This window comes from Gopherus flavomarginatus, chromosome 18, assembly GCF_025201925.1.
Source record: "Gopherus flavomarginatus isolate rGopFla2 chromosome 18, rGopFla2.mat.asm, whole genome shotgun sequence".
Taxonomy (NCBI): domain Eukaryota; kingdom Metazoa; phylum Chordata; order Testudines; family Testudinidae; genus Gopherus; species Gopherus flavomarginatus.
Window position 1 is genome coordinate 8,319,461 of NC_066634.1, and position 23,804 is coordinate 8,343,264.

General features: G+C 44.0%; 1 protein-coding gene across 1 annotated transcript in view; it reads left to right on the top strand.

The window, feature by feature from the left end:
• LOC127036578 (butyrophilin subfamily 3 member A3-like) overlaps nt 1-11,990 on the top strand; it is a 29,332-nt gene extending 17,342 nt beyond the window's left edge. The window contains exons 8-11 of the mRNA XM_050927613.1: nt 295-321; nt 1,355-1,375; nt 1,480-1,506; nt 11,467-11,990. Coding sequence (XP_050783570.1) covers nt 295-321; nt 1,355-1,375; nt 1,480-1,506; nt 11,467-11,990 — 599 coding nt within the window. The remainder of the gene's footprint in view (nt 1-294; nt 322-1,354; nt 1,376-1,479; nt 1,507-11,466) is intronic.
• Nucleotides 11,991-23,804: the final 11,814 nt, after the last annotated feature.

Sequence of the window (23,804 nt, forward strand, 5' to 3'; positions counted from 1 at the left end):
GGTGAGTCTTTACTTGCCTAAACATGGCCTTACTGACCACACTTCTATTTATAACCCTGCTAGCTGGGCGTGAAATGTATATGCTCACTACCATGAGTACAAAAATAGCCTAAGTGTTTGTGGAAGCCAAATATCTGTGAAATTTTGGTCACTACCTGCAGATCAATGCATTCTGCACTCCCAGAAACTACCTCCATAACGTATTTTGATTATACTACAAATCTCTGTTCAGTTGCTCTCATCTGCAGACTCCTCTTGTCTTTTGGTTAACAGTTTAATTTTGTTTCTTTGTAGCAATTCAGGAAATACAGGAGAAATTTGGTAAGTGTTTCATTGGAATAGTTTCAACCAGTTCTAGTCTTTAGTTTAGCATCCTTCTGGTAACAGAGACATCCCAGCCTACTGGCCCCTTGGTGGTGGCCAGCCCCCAACTTTGTCATTTTTTTTCAGGTTTGTTTCCCCCTCTCTGTAGTCATAGATAGATTCCAAAGCCAAAAAGTATCATTGTGGTCATCTAGTCTGACCTCCTGTATCACATAGGCCAGAGAACTTCCCCAAAACCATTTCTATAGAATCACTTTTAGAAAAAAATCCACATAGCTCTTTTTATCTCTTTTTCCATAAAGAAGGAAATGCAGTGCAAAACAACCCAAACAAAACACTATATTCATACATCAAAAAAGCTGAGAACTTTAAAGCATGCAAGTCAGCCGCTCAGATCCTAAGGGATCCAGGGCTAGATTTAAAAAAAAGTATTTACTCTGTAAAGATGCAGATAGGCACCTTGACATTTCTGAAAATCATGCTAAGTGTCTCACTCTCATTGAAACCAATGGTAATTAGACACCTAAGCTCTTTTCAAAATCTGACTATATACCTAGCAGCATCTTTAGGTGCTTAATATCCTTACAAATCTGACTCTTACCCTCTTATTACATTATTTTCACTCAGATAAATTCCCATTGTTTAAATGCAGCATGGACTTCAAGATTTAGCCACTTTTTTTGCATAGTTTAGTTCGTGTGAGGATACCATTGAACATAACATAGGAGATTTTCTATTGCAGCTAATATGGCAAAAAGATAAATGTTTAGACCCAATCCTGCAAAGATTTAGACACATGCTTAAATTTGTGAACACACTGAGTTGTTCCATTTAACACAATGGACTCAAGGTGTCTAAAATTAAGCATAGTTGTAGATTTTTGCAGGTTTGGGGCCTTAGAATCTGACCCTTACTCACCTGAGTCTATTTTACTTGAGTAATTCCATATAGGGAGTAAAGATTTCCTACAAAACAGAATTAACAAGGAAATAATGAAGAAGCATGATGTAACAATCTTTTTCCATTTCAGAAAAAGCCATGGCTGAGCTGGGTGAGTTGAAAGACCATGTTCAATATTACACAGCTTGTATTATTTCAATGTAAAATAAGCCACATGCTATAGCTGAAATTCTGAATTCTCTTTGTTTGTTGTAGACTTCAGGAGGGCTCGTAGCAATGTAGGTAAGATGCCTTGTATCTGGAATTTTGACAGGTTATTATCTCCCATAAGTTTAATATTTTGATTAAATATTTTTGGTGCCCTGAGTTCTGAAAGGAGGAATACAGAATGCCTGCTCAACAGCCCTGAAGAGTAATGTGACTGGGATTTGACTAGGCACCTAGCTGCAGAAGAAAGGGACAATATTTGTTTATAAAAGAATTGGTGACTGTAGCTGAGTGAGACTTTAGGACAAATAGTTTAACAGTTGAAAAAAGGAGCTTCCAGTCTACTAAAACTATTCACAAATTTGTGTTGAGTTAGTTGAAGAATTTCAACGTCATTGAAAAAGCTAAAACGTTTCATTTCACCTGAAAAAAATTGTTTAGATGTGCAGGCATTCTGACAAAAACAAAGGAAAGGCGGACTAGATTCACAAAGTGGCTAAATAGGGAGATCCTTGTGCCTCTCTTGTAGGCTTTAGCCTAGTGGTTAGGGCACTCAGCAGGAAGGTAGGAGACCTAAGTTCAGTTGCATCCTTTGCTTGTTGAGGATTGTGGATGCAAGCTTGGGTCCCCCATGTTAGAGGAAGGCACCATATCTGCTGGACTATGGAATGCTGTGGCTTCAATCTTTCCTTTGGCAGCTATTCCACACCTTATAAATAATTAAATAGCAATTGGATAGGGAACTTTAACTTGGGACTCCTGGATCCTAACTACTGGGCTATAGTCACTCCCACTCTCATTCCCTGGCCCATTAACACTCCATTGCCACCATGAATGACTATGAATTGCCATTGTGAAGAAAGTTCTTAGGGCCCAGTGTTCTTGGCATTACAAATGTGAGTAACTCTATTGGTATCCATGGATCAGGTGAGTAATGGCAGTAAGATAGGGACCTTCATGTTTTGGCTCCCGTTCAGTTCAAGTCCCTGTCTCTAGGTACCTTATGTCACAATTCAAGGCCACTTCATTTTTATGTCCTCTCCGTTGTTCCTCGAGGACACCTGCTCTAGGCTCCCAGCTTCTCAGCCATCAACATGTTTGTGCAGAGACCCATGTCTCTCTCCCTCCTGACCAGAGATTTTGTAAATTGCACAGGTCCCTGCCCACACTGTGTTATTCCCAGCAAGCCAAAATGCCTGAATAGGCCAGCATCTGTGCTTTGCTTTCTTCCTCCTTAGAGTCTATGAACAGCTGTAATTGCTCACAGACACAAGTTACCACACATCTCTTTCTAAGCAAGCACATCTACTCTTAAGGTGAAAGCATTACAGCGACAACATTTAAAACAATAAAAAAGACCCTATGGCTAATAAACTTCTTCTTCGAGTGCTTGCTCATATCCATTCCAATTAGGTGTGTGCGCCGCGTGCACGTCTGCCGGAAGATTTTTACCCTAGCAACACTCGGTGGGTTGGCTGGGCGCCCCCTGGTGTGGCGCCACTATGGCACCGAATATATACCCTTGCCGACCCATCTGCTCCTCAGTTCCTTCTTACCGCCCATGTCGGTCGTTGGAACAGTGGAGCATGGCTTAGCTGATCTCCACCTCCCTAGCTTTTCACTCATTCTAGTACTTATTGTGTATATAGTTTATTATCTGTAGTTCTAATTAATAGATTTTTATAAACTTAGTTAGTGTATATAGTTCAGAGGGTCAGGGATTAGCCCTTTACCTCACCCAGTGCCCAGGCCCATGCCTAGCTCACCGGGTTTCAAACCGTGCTCGGCCTACCACCGGCCGATGCCCACGGGAGACCCTCATGACTCTTGCCTCAAGTGCTTGGGGGAATCCCACCTTGCAGACAATTGCCGGATCTGCAAATCGTTCAAGCCGTGGACGAAAAAGGAGCGAGACTTTCTCCTTAAGCAGCTCCTAATGGAGGCAGCCCTCTCTCCTCCACCTTCGACACCAGCTGCTGGACAGTCCGCGCCGGGGAGAAGTGCCTCATCGGCACCGGAGAGCACCGGCACTGCAAAGACATCTCGGCACCAGCCGTCACCGGCCCAGAAACCGCCTGGCGCCACTCCCTCTCCCCGCGTGCCAAAAAGCTCAAAGCTCCTGCAGCCCCACTATCTGCACCACAGTCTGAGCAACAATCTAAGTTGAGCCGCCTGGCACCAGTAACTGCCACGGCACCGACAATCTCCACACCGTTGATTCCAGCCGTGCAAGAGCCATCGAGTCCGGTGCATGACAGCTCCCCGGCACATGCCTCGGTAGAGCTTATCGTTCCCACTACGCCAGAGACATTTGCTACAGCGAGGGAACTGATTGCGTTAATGGAGCCTGCCCTGCCTCAACCCCCGGCACCGCCGGTGCGGGTTATTCAATCGACAGGCAAGCCTGCCATGGTAAGACCACCTTCCATCAGCACCACAGGCAGACAGCACTCAAGATCGAGGTCCTACCAACGTTCTCAATCTCATCACCGCTCCAGATCCAGGCGCCACTTGCAGTCCCGGTACCGATCTCCTCCTCGGTACCGGTTGTACTCACGGCACCACTCGAGATCCCGCTCACCGGACCGATACTCCAGGCACTGGTCCAGCTTCCGGCACCGTTCGCACCACAGCCGCTCTCGTCATAGGGCGTCAAGATCCCAGTCGACCTCCCGGCACCGCGCTGGTCGCAGGCCCCGATCACACTCTAGGTACCGATACGGATCCCGGTACCGCGCTCCTGTGCGGCACGAAATACAGTACCCAAAAGACAGGGCTCATCCTCAAGTGGTCTCCATCCCGCCATGGCCATCGCAGCACACGTCTGATTCATCGCACGCTGATAGTGCTGCCTATGCTGATTCAGAGACACACAGCCGTGTTCTCTATGAGGCTCAAGGTACAGACTAAGGTCTTCATCAGTGGTCCTTTTGGATGCCTTGGGCATATCACCAGGCCCAAGGCGAACCCACGGTACCATCACGTTCCGCCCCATCGGAACATCGCGCACCGGAGGCCACTGTTAGCCGCCCCCCTCCAGTGAGCACAGATCAATCTCCTCAGGCACTGGACCCTCAGGTCCTCCTGGACCCTGACGTACCTCCTGACCAAGAGTTCCTACAGGAACCACTCATACCAGGTCTGTCTTCCTCCTCTTCACCCGACGAGGCAGTGGCCGGTACATCCTCATCGGGCCTACCCCCTATCGACCTCCGAGCTCACCAGGACCTTCTGAGGCGAGTCGCCTTAAATATCAATCTCCAGGTGGAGGAGGTCCCAGAGGTTGAAGACCCGGTAATAGACATATTGTCGGCGGATACCCCAACCCGTGTAGCTTTGCCATTTATTCGCTCCATCCAAGCCAAAGCGGACACAATCTGGCAATCTCCGGAGTCTATCCCTCCTACAGCCAGAGGGGTGGAAAGAAAGTACATGGTACCCTCCAAAGAGTACGAATACCTATATACCCACCCTCCTCCTTGCTCCCTGGTGGTTCAATCCGTCAATGAGTGAGAGCTCCATGGCCAGCAATCCCCCGCTCCAAAATTGAGGAAGGCTAGATGGATGGACCTGTTGGGATGTAAAGTCTACTCTGCAGGGGGCCTCCAACTTAGGATGGCGAACCAACAGGCCCTGCTCAGTAGATATAATTATAACATCTGGCAGTCGGTGGGTAAGTTCACTGAACTGGTCCCACAAGACTCCCGCCAGGAATTCCAGGCCCTTCTGGAGGAAGGAAAGAAAGTGGCACAGACTTCCCTGCAGGCCTCTCTCAACGCTGCCAATATGGCGGCCAGAACCGTGGTCTCTTGAATCACGATGAGGAGGATCTCGTGGCTGCACGTGTCAGGTCTACCTCTGGAACTGCAACACACCATCCAGGACCTGCTGTTTGAAGGCCAGGGCCTTTTATCCCAGAAAACGGACCCTAGACTACAGAGTCTTAAGGACAATCGGGTGATCATGCATTACCTTGGGATGCACACCCCACAAACCCAATTAAGGTCTTTCCATAGCCAGCCTCAGCGCCCTTACCCCCCACCCAGACCACGACAAGACTTTGGCAGAAGGCGCGGTCGTGAGAACCGCAGACAGCAATCTGGGTCCCAAGGCAGACACAATACCAGTCCCACCAAACCAGCGCTGGGCCCAAAAGTGAACTTTTGAAGGTGTGCCCGAGAGCAGAGCACCAGTTCTTCCCCAGGATCCCCTTCAGTTTTCCAACCGCCTTTCCTCCTTCCTCCCTGCATGGTCTCAATTAACCTCGGATGGTTGGGTCCTATGCATGGTGGAATTTGGATACCACCTCCAATTTATTTTGCCCCCTCCCTCTCACGCCTCCTCCCCATCTCTCTTCAGGGACCCCTCTCATGAGCAATTCCTCTGGCAAGAGGTTCGTACGCTCCTCTCGATCAGAGCTATAGAGGAGGTACCGGAGGAATTAAGGGGCAGGGGATTTTACTCCTGATATTTCCTAATCCCCAAAGCAAAAGGAGGTCTTCGACCCATCCTGGACCTGCGAGGACTCAACTTGTTTTTAAAGAAGTTGAAGTTCCACATGGTATCCCTGAGGACCATTATCCCATCCTTGGATCCCAGAGACTGGTACGCTGCTCTTGACATGAAGGACGCATATTTCCACATTGCTATTTATCCCCCGCACAGACGGTACCTGCGGTTTATGGTGCACCACCAACATTTTCAATTTGCAGTCCTTCTGTTTGGCCTCTCTACGGCCCCTCGGGTCTTTACAAAGTGCATGGAGGTAGTGGCCGCCTTCCTCCGTTGTCGTCGAATACATGCTTTTCCTTACCTAGATGACTGGCTTATTCGAGGGACCTCCGAGGCCCAGATCACCTGGCACGTAGCCTTCATCACGGACTTATTCGAGAGACTGGGCCTGATGATCAATCTAGAGAAGTCTACTCTCGTGCCCACTCAAAGAATAGAATTCATTGGGGCCATTCTAGACTCCAAACTCGCAAAAGCCTGCCTGCCACTGCCCTGGTTTCAGGCACTAGTCTCAGTTATAAAAAGCCTCCAGACCTTTCTGACGACCTCGGCTCACACCTGTCTGAGCCTCCTCAGTCACATGGCCACATGTACTTTTGTAACCAAGCATGCCAAACTATGCATGCGTCCCCTTCAAACCTGGCTCGCCTCAGTGTACTGTCCAGGCAGAGATACCATAGACATGGTGGTCACCATTCCTCAGAGCATCTTAGACTCACTCAGCTGGTGGCTAACACCCTCCCTGGTTTGTGCAGGACTGCCGTTCCATCCGAGGCAGCCCTCAGTGTCCCTAACTACGGATGTGTCGTCTCTCGGCTGGGGGGCTCATCTAGACCATCGTCGCACGCAAGGCCTCTGGTCATCTCAAGAGCTAGCGTTGCACATAAACGTCCAGAAGCTGAGAGCAGTCCGTCTGGCATGCCAGACGTTCCTACAACATCTGCAAAGTCGTTGTGTTTCAGAGCTTACCTACAACACAACAGCCATGCACTACATAGACAAGCAGGGAGGGACTCAACCCCCTCCCCCCTTTGTCAGGAGGCGATCCAATTGTGGGAATTTTGCATAGCCCACTCGATAGACCTTGTAGCATCATTCCTCCCGGGGGTCCAGAACACTCTAGAAGACCATCTCAGCAGATCCTTTCGGTCTCACGAGCGGTCGCTTCGCCTGGACATTCTACATTCCATCTTCCAGAAGTGGGGCTTTCCCCACATAGACCTCTTCGCTTCCCACGACAACAGGAAGTGCCAGAACAGGAAAGTTCTGTTCCTTCCAAGGTCTCACCCCGGGCTCGATATCGGATGCCTTCCTAATCTCATGGAAGAACCAGCTGCTGTACGCCTTTCCACCCTTCCCACTGGTGCACAGAGTTCTCTTAAAGCTCCGCAGGGACAGGACTCACCTGATCCTGATCGGCTCTGTGTGGCCCCGACAACACTGGTACACCACGTTGCTGGACCATTCGATAGCCAACCCAATCCCTCTGCCCCCTCATCAGGATCTTATAACGCAGGACCATGGCAGGCTTCACCACCCAGACCTGCAATCCCTCCATCTCACAGCGTGGCTCCTGCATGGTTAACCCAGTCGGAGTTACGTTGCTCTGCACCAGTGCAAGAAGTACTCTTGGGTAGCAGAAAACCTTCCACCTGGTCTACATACTTGGCCAAGTGGAAGCGATTTTCTTGCTGATGTCAAGCACTGAATGTAACACCCACGGAGGTTCCCATTCCCACTATCTTGGACTACCTCTGGTATCTCAAACAGCAAGGCCTCTCTGTCTCATCATTGCGAGTGCACTTGGCAGCTATTTCTACTTTCCACCCAGGAGAAGGTACTCATTCCATCTTCTCCCACTCTATGGTCTTGAGGTTCCTCAAAGGTTTGGAGCATCTATACCCCCTAGTACGACACCCCACCCCTTCCTAGGACCTCAACTTGGTCCTGACGAGACTTACAACTCCTCCATTCGAGCCATTGGTGACCTGCTCGGTCCTATATTTGTCATGGAAAACAGCCTTCCTTGTCACCATCACATCAGCTAGGAGAGTCTCTGAGCTTTGGGATCTGATGGTAGACCCACCTTACATGTTCCACAAAGACAAGGTGCAGTTATGTCCACATTCGGTGTTCCTCCCTAAAGTAGTCTCGGCCTTCCATCTCAGCCAGGACATATTCCTCCCGGTCTTCTTTCCCAAACCGCATACATCTCGTAGAGAGCAGCAGTTACATTCCCTCGATGTCCGTAGGGCCCTCACCTTCTACATTGACCGAACGAGACCCTTCCTTAAAATACCCCAACTTCTTGTGGCAGTGGCAGATCGGATGAAAGGCCTACCCTTTTCTTCTCAGAGAATTTCGTCATAGGTAATGGCGTGCATCCATACTTGCTATGATCTAGCTCATGTCTCTCTGGGTCATATTACCACTCATTCTACCAGGGCTCAGGCCTCGTCGGCCACCTTCCTAGCTCGAGTACCTATCCAGGAGATATGTCGAGCAGCTACGTGGTCTTCAGTACACACCTTCACTTCCCATTATGCCCTGGTGCAACAATCCAGAGAGGACGCAGCCTTCGGCTCAGCGATTCTACATTATGCAGTATCTCACTCCGACCCCACTACCTAGGAAAGGCTTGGGATTCACCTAATTGGAATGGATATGAGCAAGCACTCAAAGAAGAAAAGACGGTTACTCACCTTTGTAACTGTTGTTCTTCAAGATGTGTTGCTCATATCCATTCCAAAACCCGCCCTCCTTCCCCACTGTCGGAGTAGCCGGCAAGAAGGAACTGAGGAGCGGACAGGTCGGCAAGGGTATATGTTCGGTGCCATAGTGGCGCCATACCAGGGGGTGTCCAGCCGACCCACCGAGTGTTGCTAGGCTAAAAATCTTCCAACGGACATGCACGCGGCGCGCACACACCTAATTGGAATGGATATGAACAACACATCTCGAAGAACAACAGTTACAAAGGTGAGTAACTGTCTTTTACTAGAGGTCACCCCAACTTCAGCCTCTGGCTTTGATTGGTGATCACTCATTCAAAATGCACAGTAGTTTTCCTGTGGTTACAAATTCAAAACAACCTTAAGAACTAGCACATCCATCGATCTTCTTTATACAGTAGGGGGCTTTGATCCTGAATATGTGGGAACAGATAATCAGCGGACAAATGGTCCCTGACTCTAGGTGTAGCTTCAAAAACCTAGATTTTTGCATAACAAGAGGTGGGGAATTTCCATTCACCTTCCCCTAGAGATTTCCCAGGCAAACCACTTGAACCTGTTTGTCCCAGAAGTCCATTTTTATCTGGCACATTGTTCAATACAGACCTCTGAAATTCATAACACTTCCCAAGGTTCACCTCACTCTCCCCTCTGTAGAGGTTACATGCAATCCCATCCCACAATAATACATAATCTCTGCATACAATACAATGGTTTTCAAAGATACTTAAATTTAATGCAATAACATTTTTCAAGTATATTGCCGAAAACTGCCATCTTTCTCACATCTTACAACTAGAACTGTGGAGGAAGCCTAATTTTCTTTTTAATGGCAAATACTGACATTTAGAGATTTGGTTTAAAAATCTTCTGTGAAATGAATTTTATTTTTTAAATTGTTTTGGGTTAGTTGAAACCTCTCCTTTTGATAAAATATTTCATTTTGATTTTTAAAAGTTTTTATTTTATGTTAAAATTTACATTAGAAAATTAAATAGATTTTGAAAGGGAAAATTATTTTAAGACAAATATCAAAATATTCCATTATAAAAATACTGAAATGGAAAGTGTTTTCTGAGCTTTTTTTATTTTCAAAAACTAAATTACCTCAGAATTGCAGAATTCCACATTCCTGCAGAAAATACAGAGTTTGATAAACTGGCATTTTCGAATGGACAAATATCTTAGACTATCAGAAAGCTTTTGACAAGATCCCTCACCAAAGGCTATTAAGCAAAGCAGATATTCATGGAATAAGAGAGCAGGTCCTGTCATAGATCTATAACTGATTAAAAGACAGAAAACAAAGAGTAGGAATAAATGGTAATTTTTCAGAATGGAGAAAGGTAAACAGGGGACACCACTATTTATGTACTGGGGTATGTACTGGGATCAGTACTGCTCAACATAATCATAAATGATATGGGAAGAGGGGTAAATAGTGAGATGGCAAAATTTGCAGACAGTACACAGTTACTCAAGTCAGTTAAGTCCAAAGCAGCATGCAAATGCTTACAAAGGAATCTCGCAAAACCGGGTGACTGGGCAACTAAATGGTATGCAAAGTAATGCACAACAGAAAACATAGTCCCAACTATAAATACAAAAATGATGGGGTCTAAATCAGCTGTTATCATTCAAGAAAGAGATCTTGGACTCATTGTGGGTTGGTTTCTGAATACATCCACTCAATGTGCAGTGGCAGTCAAAAAAGCAAACAGAATGTTAGGAACTTTTAGGAAAGGGATAGATAATAAGACAGGAAATATCATAATGCCACTATATAAATGCCTGCTATGCCCACACCTTGAATGCTATGTGCAGTTCTGGTCACCCCATCTCAAAAAGATATATTAGAATTAGAAAAGGTATAGGGAAGGGCAACAAAAATGATCAGGCGTATGGAACGTCTTCCATGCGAGGAGAGATTAAGAAGACTGTGGTTTTTCAGCATAGAAAAGAGAAGACTAAGAGGGGATATAATAAAGGTCTATAAAATTGTGACTGCTGTGGAGAAAGTGAATAAAAAAGTGTTATTTACACTTTCACATAAGACAAATACCAGGGCTCGGTCTATGAAATTAATAGGCAGCAGGTTTAAAAGAAACAAAAGAAAGTACTACTTCACACATAATGCACAGTCAATCCATGGAACTTGTTGCCAGGGGATGTTGAGAATGCCAAAACTGTGACAAGGTTAAAAAAGGAGCTAGGTATGTTCATGGAAGATAGGTTCATCCATGACTATTAGTCAAGATGGTAAGGGATGGAACCCCATGCTCTGGGTGTCCCTAAACCTCCAACTATCAGATGCTGGGACTTGATGACAGGGCATGGATCGTTCAAAATTGCCCTGTTCTGTTCATTTCCTCTGAAGCATCTGTCATTGGTGACTGTCAGAAGACATGATACTGAGCTAGATGGACCATTGATCTAACCCATTATAACTGTTCTTATGAGATCAGACATTTCACATCAGACATTTCTTTACTCCATTCCCATGGCTTTTACCATGGGAGGGGATGGTTTGGGCCAGGAGTGTTAGTTAATTCAAGCAATAACTAGCAAGGAGTGTATGTGCCATTGCTGTTACATATATTAATACATATATTACATATGCTCTTGTTCTGAGTAGTTGTAGTGCATTTAGCTGAGATATTTAATATTTTGTTTGTCTCTCTACTGTGTCTTTAATTTTCTTCACCAGCTTTGATATTTGTTTGTTTATTTCAGTGAGAGTTAATAAGTCTCTAGTTACTGATGAAATGAACATTTTTATTCTTCCCTCCAGTTAACATCACTCTGGATTCTAACTGTAAACATCCCAAACTCTCACTCAAGGATAAAAATAGGGTCGTTTCCATGGCAGAGAAGAAAGCCAGCAGAGATTTGATAGTGGTGGCAAATGAAGGATTTTCAGAGAAGAAACAATACTGGGAGGTGGAGGTGGGGGACAAGCCAGAATGGGAGCTAGGGGTGCTGACTCAGAATGAAAGGAGGAAACTGAAAAATGAGAAGATGGAGGAACCTCCTGAGAAGGAATACTGGAGTTTGTGGCTGTCTCAGGGTCAATATCATTGTAGTTGGAAAAGTGAAACAATCACCTCTGAGGATAAAAAATGCCCAGTGGTTGGCATTTTTCTCGACTGGGAAGAGGGAATGATCTCATTCTACAATGTAGAGCTAATGTGCCCTGTTGTGTCCATCACTCAAGAGTTTCAAGGAAATCTGTACCCATTCTTCAATCCTGGCAGTGATAAGCAATACCTACGAATACGCCCTGTCAGTGTCCCCAGCCCCTTAACTTCTCTCTGAAATCAAACATTGGCTCTAATAGTTATGGGACTTTTAAATTCACTTTATCTGAGGAGAGAGATGAGAAGGAGACCCAGGAAACTTGAATCACTATAGAAGAAAGGGAAGGGTTTAATTAGTTAACATAGAATCTGAGAGAGAGAGAGAAAGGGGGAATGGTACAATTTTGATATTTTTGAAGATGGCCCAAAGGCTGAAACAGATACTTCTTAGCCTCTGACCCAGGCAAATTGCCAGTGACATGCCCTGAGTAAAAACTATGACTGGTCAAATGGACCAATAATTTTTGTGACTTGAATTTAAAAAATGAATAAAGGAGGGCTGTGCTTTTGTCCATTTTGTGTTCTCTTTCATCTAGTGAACTGGTTTACTAATTTACTACCAGCAATGTTAGTGGAAATGATTAAGTGTAAGCAAAGATGACAGAATATTGGTGGAAAACAATTTTTGAATGAGTAAATACAAATATTCACACCAGAAACCTGATGCCAAATGATATCATCATCTAGGACACAACGCAGCAAAGCCTATCCCTCTTCAGCAAAATTTAAGACTATACTTAAGTTCCTTAGACTTTAGTGAACCCTAGTGCTTTGCAGAATAGGGATTGTTTTCTGAACCCGGGACCCAATCAAAACAGAATTCTTATGCGTCCAAACAGTTCTAACCAGGGCAGCTCAAATATCAGTTACTCACATTGAATAGCTCACAGCCAATAACTCTGAATTGTTAATATGTTTGTGAAAAGTGAGAAATGCTCTCAGATAATTCACCAATAGAAAAAGATACAAATATGTTACTTTCTGCGCATAATTTGCTCAGCACTACTACAGACATTCAAAACTGAGCATTGTCTTCACAGCGATGGTTCTACCCCTGCCATGGTTCTGGCCCTTTCCAACCCAGTGGGCTAGTCATTCAAAGAGGAATAAGCTGCACCCCATTAGGAGTGTAGGTTGGAGTGCTAGACCCCTGAGCACCAAGGAGTCCTAGGAGGCAATCTGCTTCCTTCAGCAGAAAGTGAGTGTGAAGATGAAAAAAAACATATAATTTCTGGTAATTATTTTAGCAGACAACATTAGATATTTTTGACCCAAATATCAAAATTCTGAAAAACGAATGTTTCAGCTGAAAGCTGCTTGACAAATGAATATTTTTGGCCACAAACTGGGAAATCTTTGGGTTTTCGATGATTGGTCAGCCCTTCTCCCAGCATTCCCTCTGGAATTTTCTAGCCCTGCATTTCCCTATACTTGTGTGCATTGCACAATCAAGACTTGGTGGGAAAGAAGAGACCCTAACCTCCCCTCCTTGCTTAGCAGCAAAATAGAGCTCAGCATCTGATAAGCCATCTGATAACCAGCAAGCCAGCCTGCATTTGCATTTGGGGAGGAATGCATTAGACTGGGGTTTCCAAAGGTACTTAAGAGATTTAGGCACCCAAATCACATTGAATTGGATGCCAAATTTCCATAGGATCCCCATAAAATTCCCAGCTTTCATGACTGCTCTTTCCTCTCTATGCGTTAAAATAAAGATTTCCATCTGACACCAATCCTTTCTCACCAATGTGTGTTAAAAGAAAATACTAGAAAGAACCAAATTTAACCATAGCTGAAACAGGTTAGTCCATTTAATTGGCATGATTTTAATCAAAGTTGTTTGCTGTATTAGAAGCTCTAACAGGGAGCCTGTGCATCCTCGAAGGGTTACATAGGGATAAATTCTGCTTAATAGAGACACAACTACCAAAAATTCTGCTGAAGAGGATGCATTCACTCACTGCTGAGAAAAGATAAGTTACTTTACATGATGTGAAATTTGACATTTTTTCTTTTGAAGAAGCAAACTGATAAAATAAAATTAAAAAAAATTAAAATGAATCAGTGTTTTATTTCTTAATAGCTTATTTCTGACAGCTGTTTTCATAAATGGCCCATTGTTATTCTGGACAGCTGGTTAATTAGGGGAATAAATGCAATGTCCACCAGGATGTCTCACTTATAATGGAATTATATATAAGTCTAAGGCTTTAGTATACTTGTTTGAAATATTTCCAACTGTCATGTAATCCTATTGCTGACCATCTTGAACGTAATAAAAGATAAGCAAAATCGAACAACCAGTGACTACTTGCCCCCTTTGGGAGTCCGATTCTGCTGTCTAATTGATGAGAATGAAGAATCACAGTGTCTTGCAGCATTGGCCATTAAATGTTCAGCTAAAGATGATGTACAGCAATACATAACCTTTTCTACCTTACAGCCTCCTCCCTGTAATAGAATTTAATGCCAAGATATTATCTGATTCTGTAACCCTTATTCATTGTCAAGTCCTGTTATAAAGCCCTTGTATGAAATACAGGTTTAAACTCTGAGAAATGACTCTTTAAAAACAGCCAGACTACATGTTTAGTATCTCTCAATGACTAGTGAAAATGTGTTCTATCTACAAGTAACCAGGTGCTCTGCAAACTCAGCATGAACTCTGAAAGTCAAGCTGGGCTCTTTTTGTTTCAAGAATCATTGACAACAAATATTTTCACTCAAAATTCAGGTAATACTTCTGTTGTTGATGCATGCTTTTCATAGTCCAATGGATTTTGGCCGGCTTAATTGTGCCTGCTGAGAGAGTTCTGAGGTGAATATGCAAGTCTGCTGTGTGTGAATGTAATTTATAATCCAAATAAGTGATTTCTAAAACATGTTTCTTATATTTATGTAGATTTGGAATTTTTAAAAGTTACTTCTTGTGTCTGGAGCAATTGGAATAACTATTAAAGTTTAGATGCACTGCTGGGAAGTTTTCATAACTGAAGCTATGAAAAAATTGCAATTCATTCGTAAAACAGTGGCATACAAGCAGAAGACGTTTTGTGCAAATACAGAGTTTGGACTAACATTTATCTGTATTAATTGGATTATGCCAAGTGTGTAGATGAGAGCAATAGATGCTAATCTCATCAAATAATGTTTGATTTAGTGTTGTAATGCTAAGGAGAGATAGGCACTTCACTATTTTATTTTATTTGTTTCAAAAGAGGAAAGTTGTAACCAAAACCACTCTCCTTTTGCTATCGGAGCTTTAAGGCCGGAATCTGCTCTGTGGGATCTGTGGGGATGGCCAGAATTAGACATGTCTTTAGAGCTCTCAAATACAAAAAGGACTTTCATTCTTAACAATAGATTATCACCTCAGAAAGTGTATCTTGGTGTAAAATATACTAGGCTACTGCATGTGCATGGGACAGACGGTGACAAGAAAAGAAAGGGAATAAAAAGGGGCTTGTGAATTTTTCTTGTCTTATGTTTAACTGGAGGTGCTTTAGAGGAGAAGATGCATATTTCACAGGATTAGCAGCATTGCTCTGCTTGGCAGTTGTATTTGAAGGAATTAGGAAAACAAACAAATTAAAAAAAAACTTTCCAGTTATTGGAGGTCAGTTGGATTATAAAGCGTATATAGGAAAGCTTTAAAAGAGACTGAAAATCATAGCTGGTCAAACTCATCAATTTTTTTCCTATAGGAAATTTTGAACAAATACATTTAATTTGAAATGCTTTGATTTTTCGTGGAAAAAAAATCAGAATGAAATAAAATTATTTTTTCAATTTATATAGAACATTCTGTTTTGATCTGGGGTTTCAGGCACCGCAACATTCAGTTTTTGCTTTTTCCTTTTTTCCTTTTTTGTTTTCTCCCACTTTCTGTCCGTTTTCTCATTTTTACATTGTTACATTTCTTTCCTTTTTGTTCTCTGTAAATTTTCCAAAATTGGAGAAGTTTTTCAAGGTTACAGAGTGCAGAAAAAAAATCATAGGGAAAAAATAAACAGGCAAACAAACGCAGTCTATTGCATTCAGTGGCAAAAAAGGAGAAAAGAGAAAGAAAGTGGAAGAAATAGCAATCCAAATGTTTGATTTTTTAAAAGATGTTCTGGTTATTAAGAAATGGAAGAGTTCTATTTTAAATGAAAAAAACAAATTTATATTTATTATCCCTCATGATTACATCATGGGGATTTATTAAATAAATAGTCTTCAAAATCTACAAGATTTTTAGGCATAAAAAGGGAAAATCTACTGTCTAAAATTTATCCCTGAGTCACCAATAAATCCTGACTGCAAACCAATGTTGTTCCAGGAGCCTAAGACACACACACACACACACACACATTCCTCCCCCAAAAGACAGTCACAGTCACCTGCCTGTCCCCAGAAATCACATTGCCTCTTCGCCAAAATCAGTTGTTGTCCATTACCACCACACCCCAAAATCACTCATTGCCCCTCTCACCCCAACAATTACTCACTTCCCCCCACTCACCCCAAAATCACTTACTGCCCCCCACCCACAAAAATCAGCTCTTGCCCTTGCCACCCTAACACTGTGGCAGCTGCCCTGCCCTGTGTCTATCTCCCCTGGCTAGTGCTGTTCCTGATGTCAGGACCAGGGTGCATCTGGCTCTGGGCTGGAATCTCTGCGAGGGGCAGTGGGTCTGGTACGACATGTGGGGGTGGGGGGTTCCAGAGCAGCTGGCAAATGGCAGTTGGTTGGGGGAGGGGCTGGTGCCTCAGCCCAGCTCTGAGGGTGACGGGGGAAAAAGTTAGTGTTTCGTCCAGCCCTTTTACCTCTCACTAAGGTCAATATCGTGATCACTGCATAAAACAGCTTTGCTTCTTTTGGGTAACTGGAAATAGGAAGATTGAGTCTACCCGCTGTGATAACACAATTTGCTACTATAGCACAGTATGAAGGGGTAACATCCTACTGGACATGGCGTGACATATATTGTGGTATGGTCAGTGTATTAACCCTGCTGTCTTAGACAAATTACAAAGCTTGTCTACGCAAATTCCCCTTGTAGTCTCAGGGTGAATAAAGTGTTAAATTCCTGTTCTAGCAGCGTTGTACTTTGTGCAAGGAAGTAATGGATATTCACATTTGTTATGTTTGTGAAGTCCTTTGGGGGTGAAAAATACTGCAGTAGCCGTACATAAATTGTTACTACATGGCCTGATTCTTCAAGGCTCACTCATAGGGACTTTCAGTACTTACTTCTACTATACTCTCTCTTTAAATAGGGTCTTATCCAGAGTGCATGACTGTCACCTGAGTAGCAATTGAGTCAGTATTTTGAGGTGGGGGGAAATTTACAAGACAATATGAGGTGAATTTGAAGTTGAATTTTTTTCCTTTGAAATGACTTTTGTGTTTGTGAAAAGTTCTCATTTGAATGTAGGGGTCAAGCACACAAGGAAAAAAAGTAGGGGGTGCTCAGCACCCAAGGATCATGGCCCCACCTGCACTCTGTCCTGAGACCCTGTCCCCACTGCGCATCTTTCTGCCCCTGCTCTATCTCTTCTCCCAAGACCCACACCACCTGCTCCTCTCTGCCCCTCCTCCATCACTCGCCCTTAAGACAGAAGGGGGCAGAAAGGAGCGAGTGGCAGGTGGGAGGTGCTCAGGAGAGGGGGCAGAGAGGAGTGAGTGGTGAGTGGGGGGGATTTGGTGTAGGGAGTGGGGCAGGGGCAGGAAGAGGTGGAGTGAGAACAGGGCACTTGAGAAGAAACTGAGTGGGAGTGGGGCCTCAAGACAGAGCACCCACCAGCAAAATCAAAAATCAGTGCCTGTGCCTTGGAGATCAATGAAGACTAAATTTCTTTATAATATCTGAACAGAAATAGTAAAAGTAGAAGCACAAATTCCCCAACCAAGATCTAGAGAGACCACTTTGGGGAATGTTATCTCATGTTTATATAAGCCCCATCCCCCAAAGGACCAGATTACTACTAATTTGCTTTTTTACTTTTTCATGGAAACATTTTTCTATTAGAAACTTGGCTGGGACAATTAGCATAGCCCAGAAGAGTCATAGAACAGTTTGGGCTGCTTTTGAATTTATGTCACCCACAGTTTGGGCTGCTTTTGATCCATGCAGCCACTGACAGGTGAAAGTGTCCTGGGTTAACTAAATATCTTTTCTTTCCTCAATCTGCTTCCAAAAAGCACAATTTTTGCTTAGTTTTTATGATTCAGGAAAATAGAAGTGACCATGTAAAATGAATGCAGTTTTGTACAGAGGTGGCCAAAACTCAAAATTTCCATTCCATTGTAAATTCTGAAATTTTGAAAATTTTTTAATTTTGATTCAGAAACATAACTAGAAAGTTTGAAATTTCTCGCATAAAGGAAATTCTGAAAAACATTTTTTTAAAAATCAAATGGTTTTGCTTCAATTTTCCCTATATGAAAGAGAGCAGCTGAATGCTCTTAATTCCTGGAATCTCTCTTGGCTTCATGAGAAGTCCCCAAACATTTGGGGGAGTCCTCTGATGGAAATCTTGAGAACCCTGGGTCCCAGGCCTTGGAGCCATCTGTATGGCAATGCCACCCTAGAAAAAAGGATCCTGTAAGCCCAGACTCTCCTGAAATTGGTGAGGTGTGCTGTTTCCATGAAATATTTTGGTTTTGACAAATCAACATTTTCTGATGCAGACCCATTGTAGAAGAATTCCTGGCCAGCTCTAGTTGTGTGTAAACCTCATGCTACAATTTGTGATGTTTTCTATTTCACTTGGCAGAGAGTTGGACGGATGATATTGCAATCACTTCATAATGACTGCATTGATCAAATCAGTCGCCATCCCATTTGTTTATATCATTGGGAAATGGCTTTGGGGTAAGAACATCATTTTTCCTAACTACTGATCAGGAAATAAATGCTGCCTGTTTAAACCCTATGTATGGAAAGCCATATGCAATCTGAAGAGGGACACTCAAACAACATTTGGAAGCTCTAATGACATTGAGCTGTGATTAACATCATTGTATGCTAGAGCCTGTCTACCTCCCTGGTAGTTTTTACATGCTCTCAGGTATGTGCCAAGTCTCAGTGACCCTGCTTCATTAAGCAGGGAGAGTTACCATACATTGTCTCTGTCTGAACAGAATACTAAAATTCTCATTAGTCACCCTCCTAAACCTATGGAAAAATACAGAGAGCCGTGATTAGGATGAAAGCACAGTGATACTGATACTTAGATGGGACATTTACCCTGTCCAGGAGTATTGTATGGAGAAGCCTAAAATAACAGAATGATTGTTAGTATTCCAAAGTGACAGATTATTACACACACACACACACACACACACACACACACACTGCACACAATGGTGGCCAGATACAATTGCTTTTCGTGCTCTCAGGGAGTTCTCTCTCCTACTTCTTACAGATGCATAAGCCACCCAAAAGGGTTGGGCAGAAAGCAGGACAATAACTAGGCTTAGATTTTTATCAGTAAATGTTGATAAATGTCGATTTCTCTGTATGCACACAAAGTGACGAAAAATATTTCCATCACTGCAAAATATTCAGAGATACAAAGTAAGAAACTGGAGTTTGATTTCAGGCTAAAGTTTTGATATATTCTGTTGACAATTGTGTTTCAATGCTTATAAGCTTTAACATTTTGAATCCCAGAATCTGATGTCATTAAATAATAGTCTGGCCTGCTCCCATTATGTGCCCCTCCATAATTTCCTGCAACTGTGAAAATTTAAACTGACACAAATACAAAAATTCTTAAAACCCATAAGTCTGCAAAACTCTTAAAATTTCAATAGATAAAAATAGAAAAAATGATTTAAAATAAACATTGATATTATCCATCAAAATAAATTTTTTAAAAATCAAATAATGCCAAGTCTAACTCTGGCTCGGCTGTTCACCTCCCCATGCTGGCCAGCCACTGAGAGGAGAACACACTGTAACATCTGTAATGATAGCACAGGCTCTTGCTCTCCATGGAACTTTGGGAGGGACTATGCATCCTGCACCTACCCCTCAGAAGTTCTGTCTGCACCATCTCGTGCTCAAATCTGTGCATAGCTGAACTATTAGTGAGGACCTCAAATGCTCTCTCCATTCTGAAGGGGGATAATTAGGTTAGATGGGGTGAGTTTCTACCATGAAACACTGCTTTGTATCTCAGTAATTACATCTAGTTTTTCTTTTGTTCTCTCAACACCAATAGCAAGCTTTTGAAGAAAATCAATGGTCATGATTTATTTTCTTTCTTGCAGATGGTTTTACTATCACTGTACATGTTGATCCTGCAATTGCCTTGGTTGGAAAAGTTGTGATGTTGTCCTGCCAGCCCGTAGGCCAAAACCCTGCTAAGATTCAAGTGCACTGGTATAAATGGGAAAGGAGTAAAAATACAACGTTATATTTTTACAATAGCACAGAAAATGGTACTGAGCTGGGCTGGGCTGTGGACCAGCACAGAAGTGATGCTCCCAGAGGACGATATGAGAATGGAGTTGTTAGGGTGAAGCTCTTTCCAGTGCAAGTAGAAGATAGTGGGCAGTATGTGTGTGCAGTGACAAGCGATGGTGTCTATCAAGAAGCTATTGCCCAGGTGATTGTTGCAGGTAAGCTTGGATATGTTCATACAGAAGTGTTGCTGGCAGTGAACAATGCCGCACTTATCACAGTGGCGCTGATTCTCCACTGCACTGTGTGTGGGCAGCTGTATTTCCATTTAATCCTTTTCGCCCAATAGGGAGGGTCAACGTCTGGCAAGGGAAGGAGAAACAGCATCTGTTGTAGACGAACATCCACGTATGTGCAGTGCTATGGGAGGTGGGCAGAGGAAGTGATGGACTGGGAAGGAAGTGGAGAGAAGTGCAGGACTGGGAGTCAGGGAAGCTTCAGCAGTTTGGTGTCCATCTCGCATAGTATATGCAAACTGCACACAGTGAATTCACACAACATGAATACATCATGTACGTTTTTCTCTGGCTTTTTGGTAGTGGCATGTGCAATCCTCATCCACCTGCATTGTGTGTGCTGCTGTTGCACAACAGCAATAAAATGAATTAAGCGCAGGGGCAAAGCTGGGCCATTACCTCCCATTACACATACATATGCACTCACGTAGTACATTACAGTGTCCTGTAGAACTGTGAGGTCACTGTCCACCTGTGATTTGTACACACTGCCCCTGATTCTCAGTTACACTAAGGCCCTTTTACGTGGAAATGAACCGCTGACATTACCACTTGTACAGAGAAGGTTCTCTTTGGTGGGCGTAGAGCTGATGTAAGGGCTCTGTAGTAGCCTTGCTTCCAGACATGGTGTAAGCAGAGCCAGCTCTAATTTTTGTGCCACTCCAAGCAAAAAAAAAGAGCGATGCCTCGCTGAAACCCCAACCCCCTGAGCACTGCGCCCCGAAGTCCTGCCCCCAAGCGCCACACTGAATTTAAACCCACCTCCAAGCGCTGCGCTGACCTTAGCCCCGCCCCCCCGAGTGCCACCGAACCCCCCCCAGTGCCATACTGAGCAAGTCCCCCACAGCTCCGTGTCGCCCAAATCCCCCATCCCCACGAGCACTGCGCCACCTGAAGCTCCGCCCCCCAAGCACCACACAAACCCCTGTCCCCCCAAGCACCACCAAAGCCCCCCAAAGTGCCACACCACCCAAAGTCCCCTCTGAGTACAGTGCTGTGCAAGCCCCTGCCCCCCCGAGCGCTGCGCCGCCAAAGTCCCCTACAGCTCTGTGCCACCCAAGCCCCCCGCAGCACCGCATCACTGGAAGACCCTGTCCCCCTGACAGCCACACTGCCCAAAGCCCCCCCGAGCACCACAAAGCCCCTGCCCCCCCGAGCGTCACGCTGCCCAAGCCCCTGCCCCTCCCAAGCACCGCCTGGCAGAAACAAAAGCAAACAAACAAAAAAGATCCTCCAGTGCCGCCCCACCGAACCAAAAAAAAAATCTCAGCGCCGCCCCACCCGAAGGTGCCGCCCCAAGCACGTGCTTGGTCGGCTAGTGCCTAGAGGCAGCCCTGGGTGTAAGGGGCATGTCGGGATTGTGGGAGAGAGGGAGCAGGCTAAGGGCTGGTAGGAGTATGGCTGAAGCACACTGTACTTGGGATATGCTCTGCTTCCCAGGGCCCATAGGTGACCATGAGAAGCAAAGCATAAGCTAGAATAGCCCGAAGGCTGCTCTGATTTCCAATGGACCCTAGCGGGGCCTCTGAATGAGCCCAAAATATGGGAAGCACAAAAGTGGATCCCCCCTTTTCTGAAAATACTGTTTTCTTATTTATCTGCTACCATCCCAAAAATGAAGCTGTCACATACATATGATGCAGTCATGTCTACATACAGTTTGGAATCAGCTTGTGAAGTATTTGGTGATCTCTTGAGGTGGAAATCTCTCTGTATGAATTTAAGATACTAGGAAATTCAAAATTATAGTTCAGTTTAGATTCAATAAGACATGGTGACTGTAAGGATAGTGGTGATCATTCATCATTAGCACTTTGTTTTTTAACTAGTTCTTCAGCCTGTTTTACATTTTCTGAAATTGGTTTTCACTCTAGGTTTTGGATCTGCACCTCGCCTAACTATAGAACATCAGCAGAATAATTCAATCACTCTGAGGTGTTCGTCCCAAGGTTGGTACCCACAACCTGAAGTATGCTGGACTGACAGCACGGGACAAAATATAACTGCCATGGCTGAAACAAGAATCCAAAAAGATGTGACAGATCTGTATCAAATCCACAGTACGCTCAGGGTAGCAGATATTGCTTCTGACACTATCTTATGCACTATAAGAAACCCGTGGCTGAAGAGGCACCTCAAAAAAGTTATTGCAATTTCTGGTAAGAGATGTAGTAATATCAAAGCAAATATTCCTACTCTTATTTACAAAATCAGGCTAAATGCATCTGCCTTGTGGCCAACCATATCATTCAAGGCTTGCCTATATGGAGCATCAATACGCATTGTTGGGGTGTGATTTCTAAAGCGCATTAATGGTTTGCACATTAATTAGTCCATATAGACACCCAGCTGATGCTCACTAAAGTTTCCCTGGTGTACTTTACTGTATTATTGTTTGAAACTAGGGTGACCAGATGTCCCAATTTTATAGGGACAGTCCCGATTTTTGGATCTTTTTCTTATATAGGCGCCTGTTACCCCCAACCCCTGGCCTGATTTTTCACACTTGCTGTCTGGTCACTCTATTTGAAAAAGTAATATAGTAAAGCATACTAGGGAACTTTTAGTGTGCATCATCAAGATCTACACAGACCAATTAAGGCACAACACATTGGTGCACTTTATTAATCATACTTCCTTAGTGCCCATTACCCCACTGCTTAGACAAGCCTTTGGTGCAGCATAGTGAAGACCTGTACAACTCAGCATTTCTTTTCAAGTACTATCCTTGAGATCACCATAGATGTAAAAGATAGTAGAGCTCTGATTCTCTTTTCATTTATCTGTGTGTATATTAGGAGTGACTCCTAACATACCTAGTGAGGAGGGCTTTAAATTAGGTTCACTAGGGAGTGAGACCAAAGCCCTGAGGTAAGTGGGGAAGTGGGATACTGGGAGGAAGCAAGAGCAGGAGAGTGCAAGAGAGGAGGACTCCTGTCTCATACTGAGAAAGCAGGACAATCAGCAAGTTATCTTAAGTGACTATACACACATGCAAGAAGCCTGGGAAACAAGCAGGGAGAACTGGAAGTCCTGGCACAGTCAAGGAACTATGATGTGATTGGAATAACAGAGACTTGGTGAGACAACTCACATGAGTGGAGTAATGTCATGGATGGATATAAACTGTTCAGGAGCTCCAGTATGAAACTGCAGAAAAACCTGAGAGTCTCTGGATTAAGTTTAGAAGTGTGAACAACAAGGGTGATGTCATGGTGGGAGTCTACTATACACCACCAGACCAATGGGATAAGATGGATGAGGCTTTCTTCCGGCAACTAACAGAAGGTAGTAGATCGC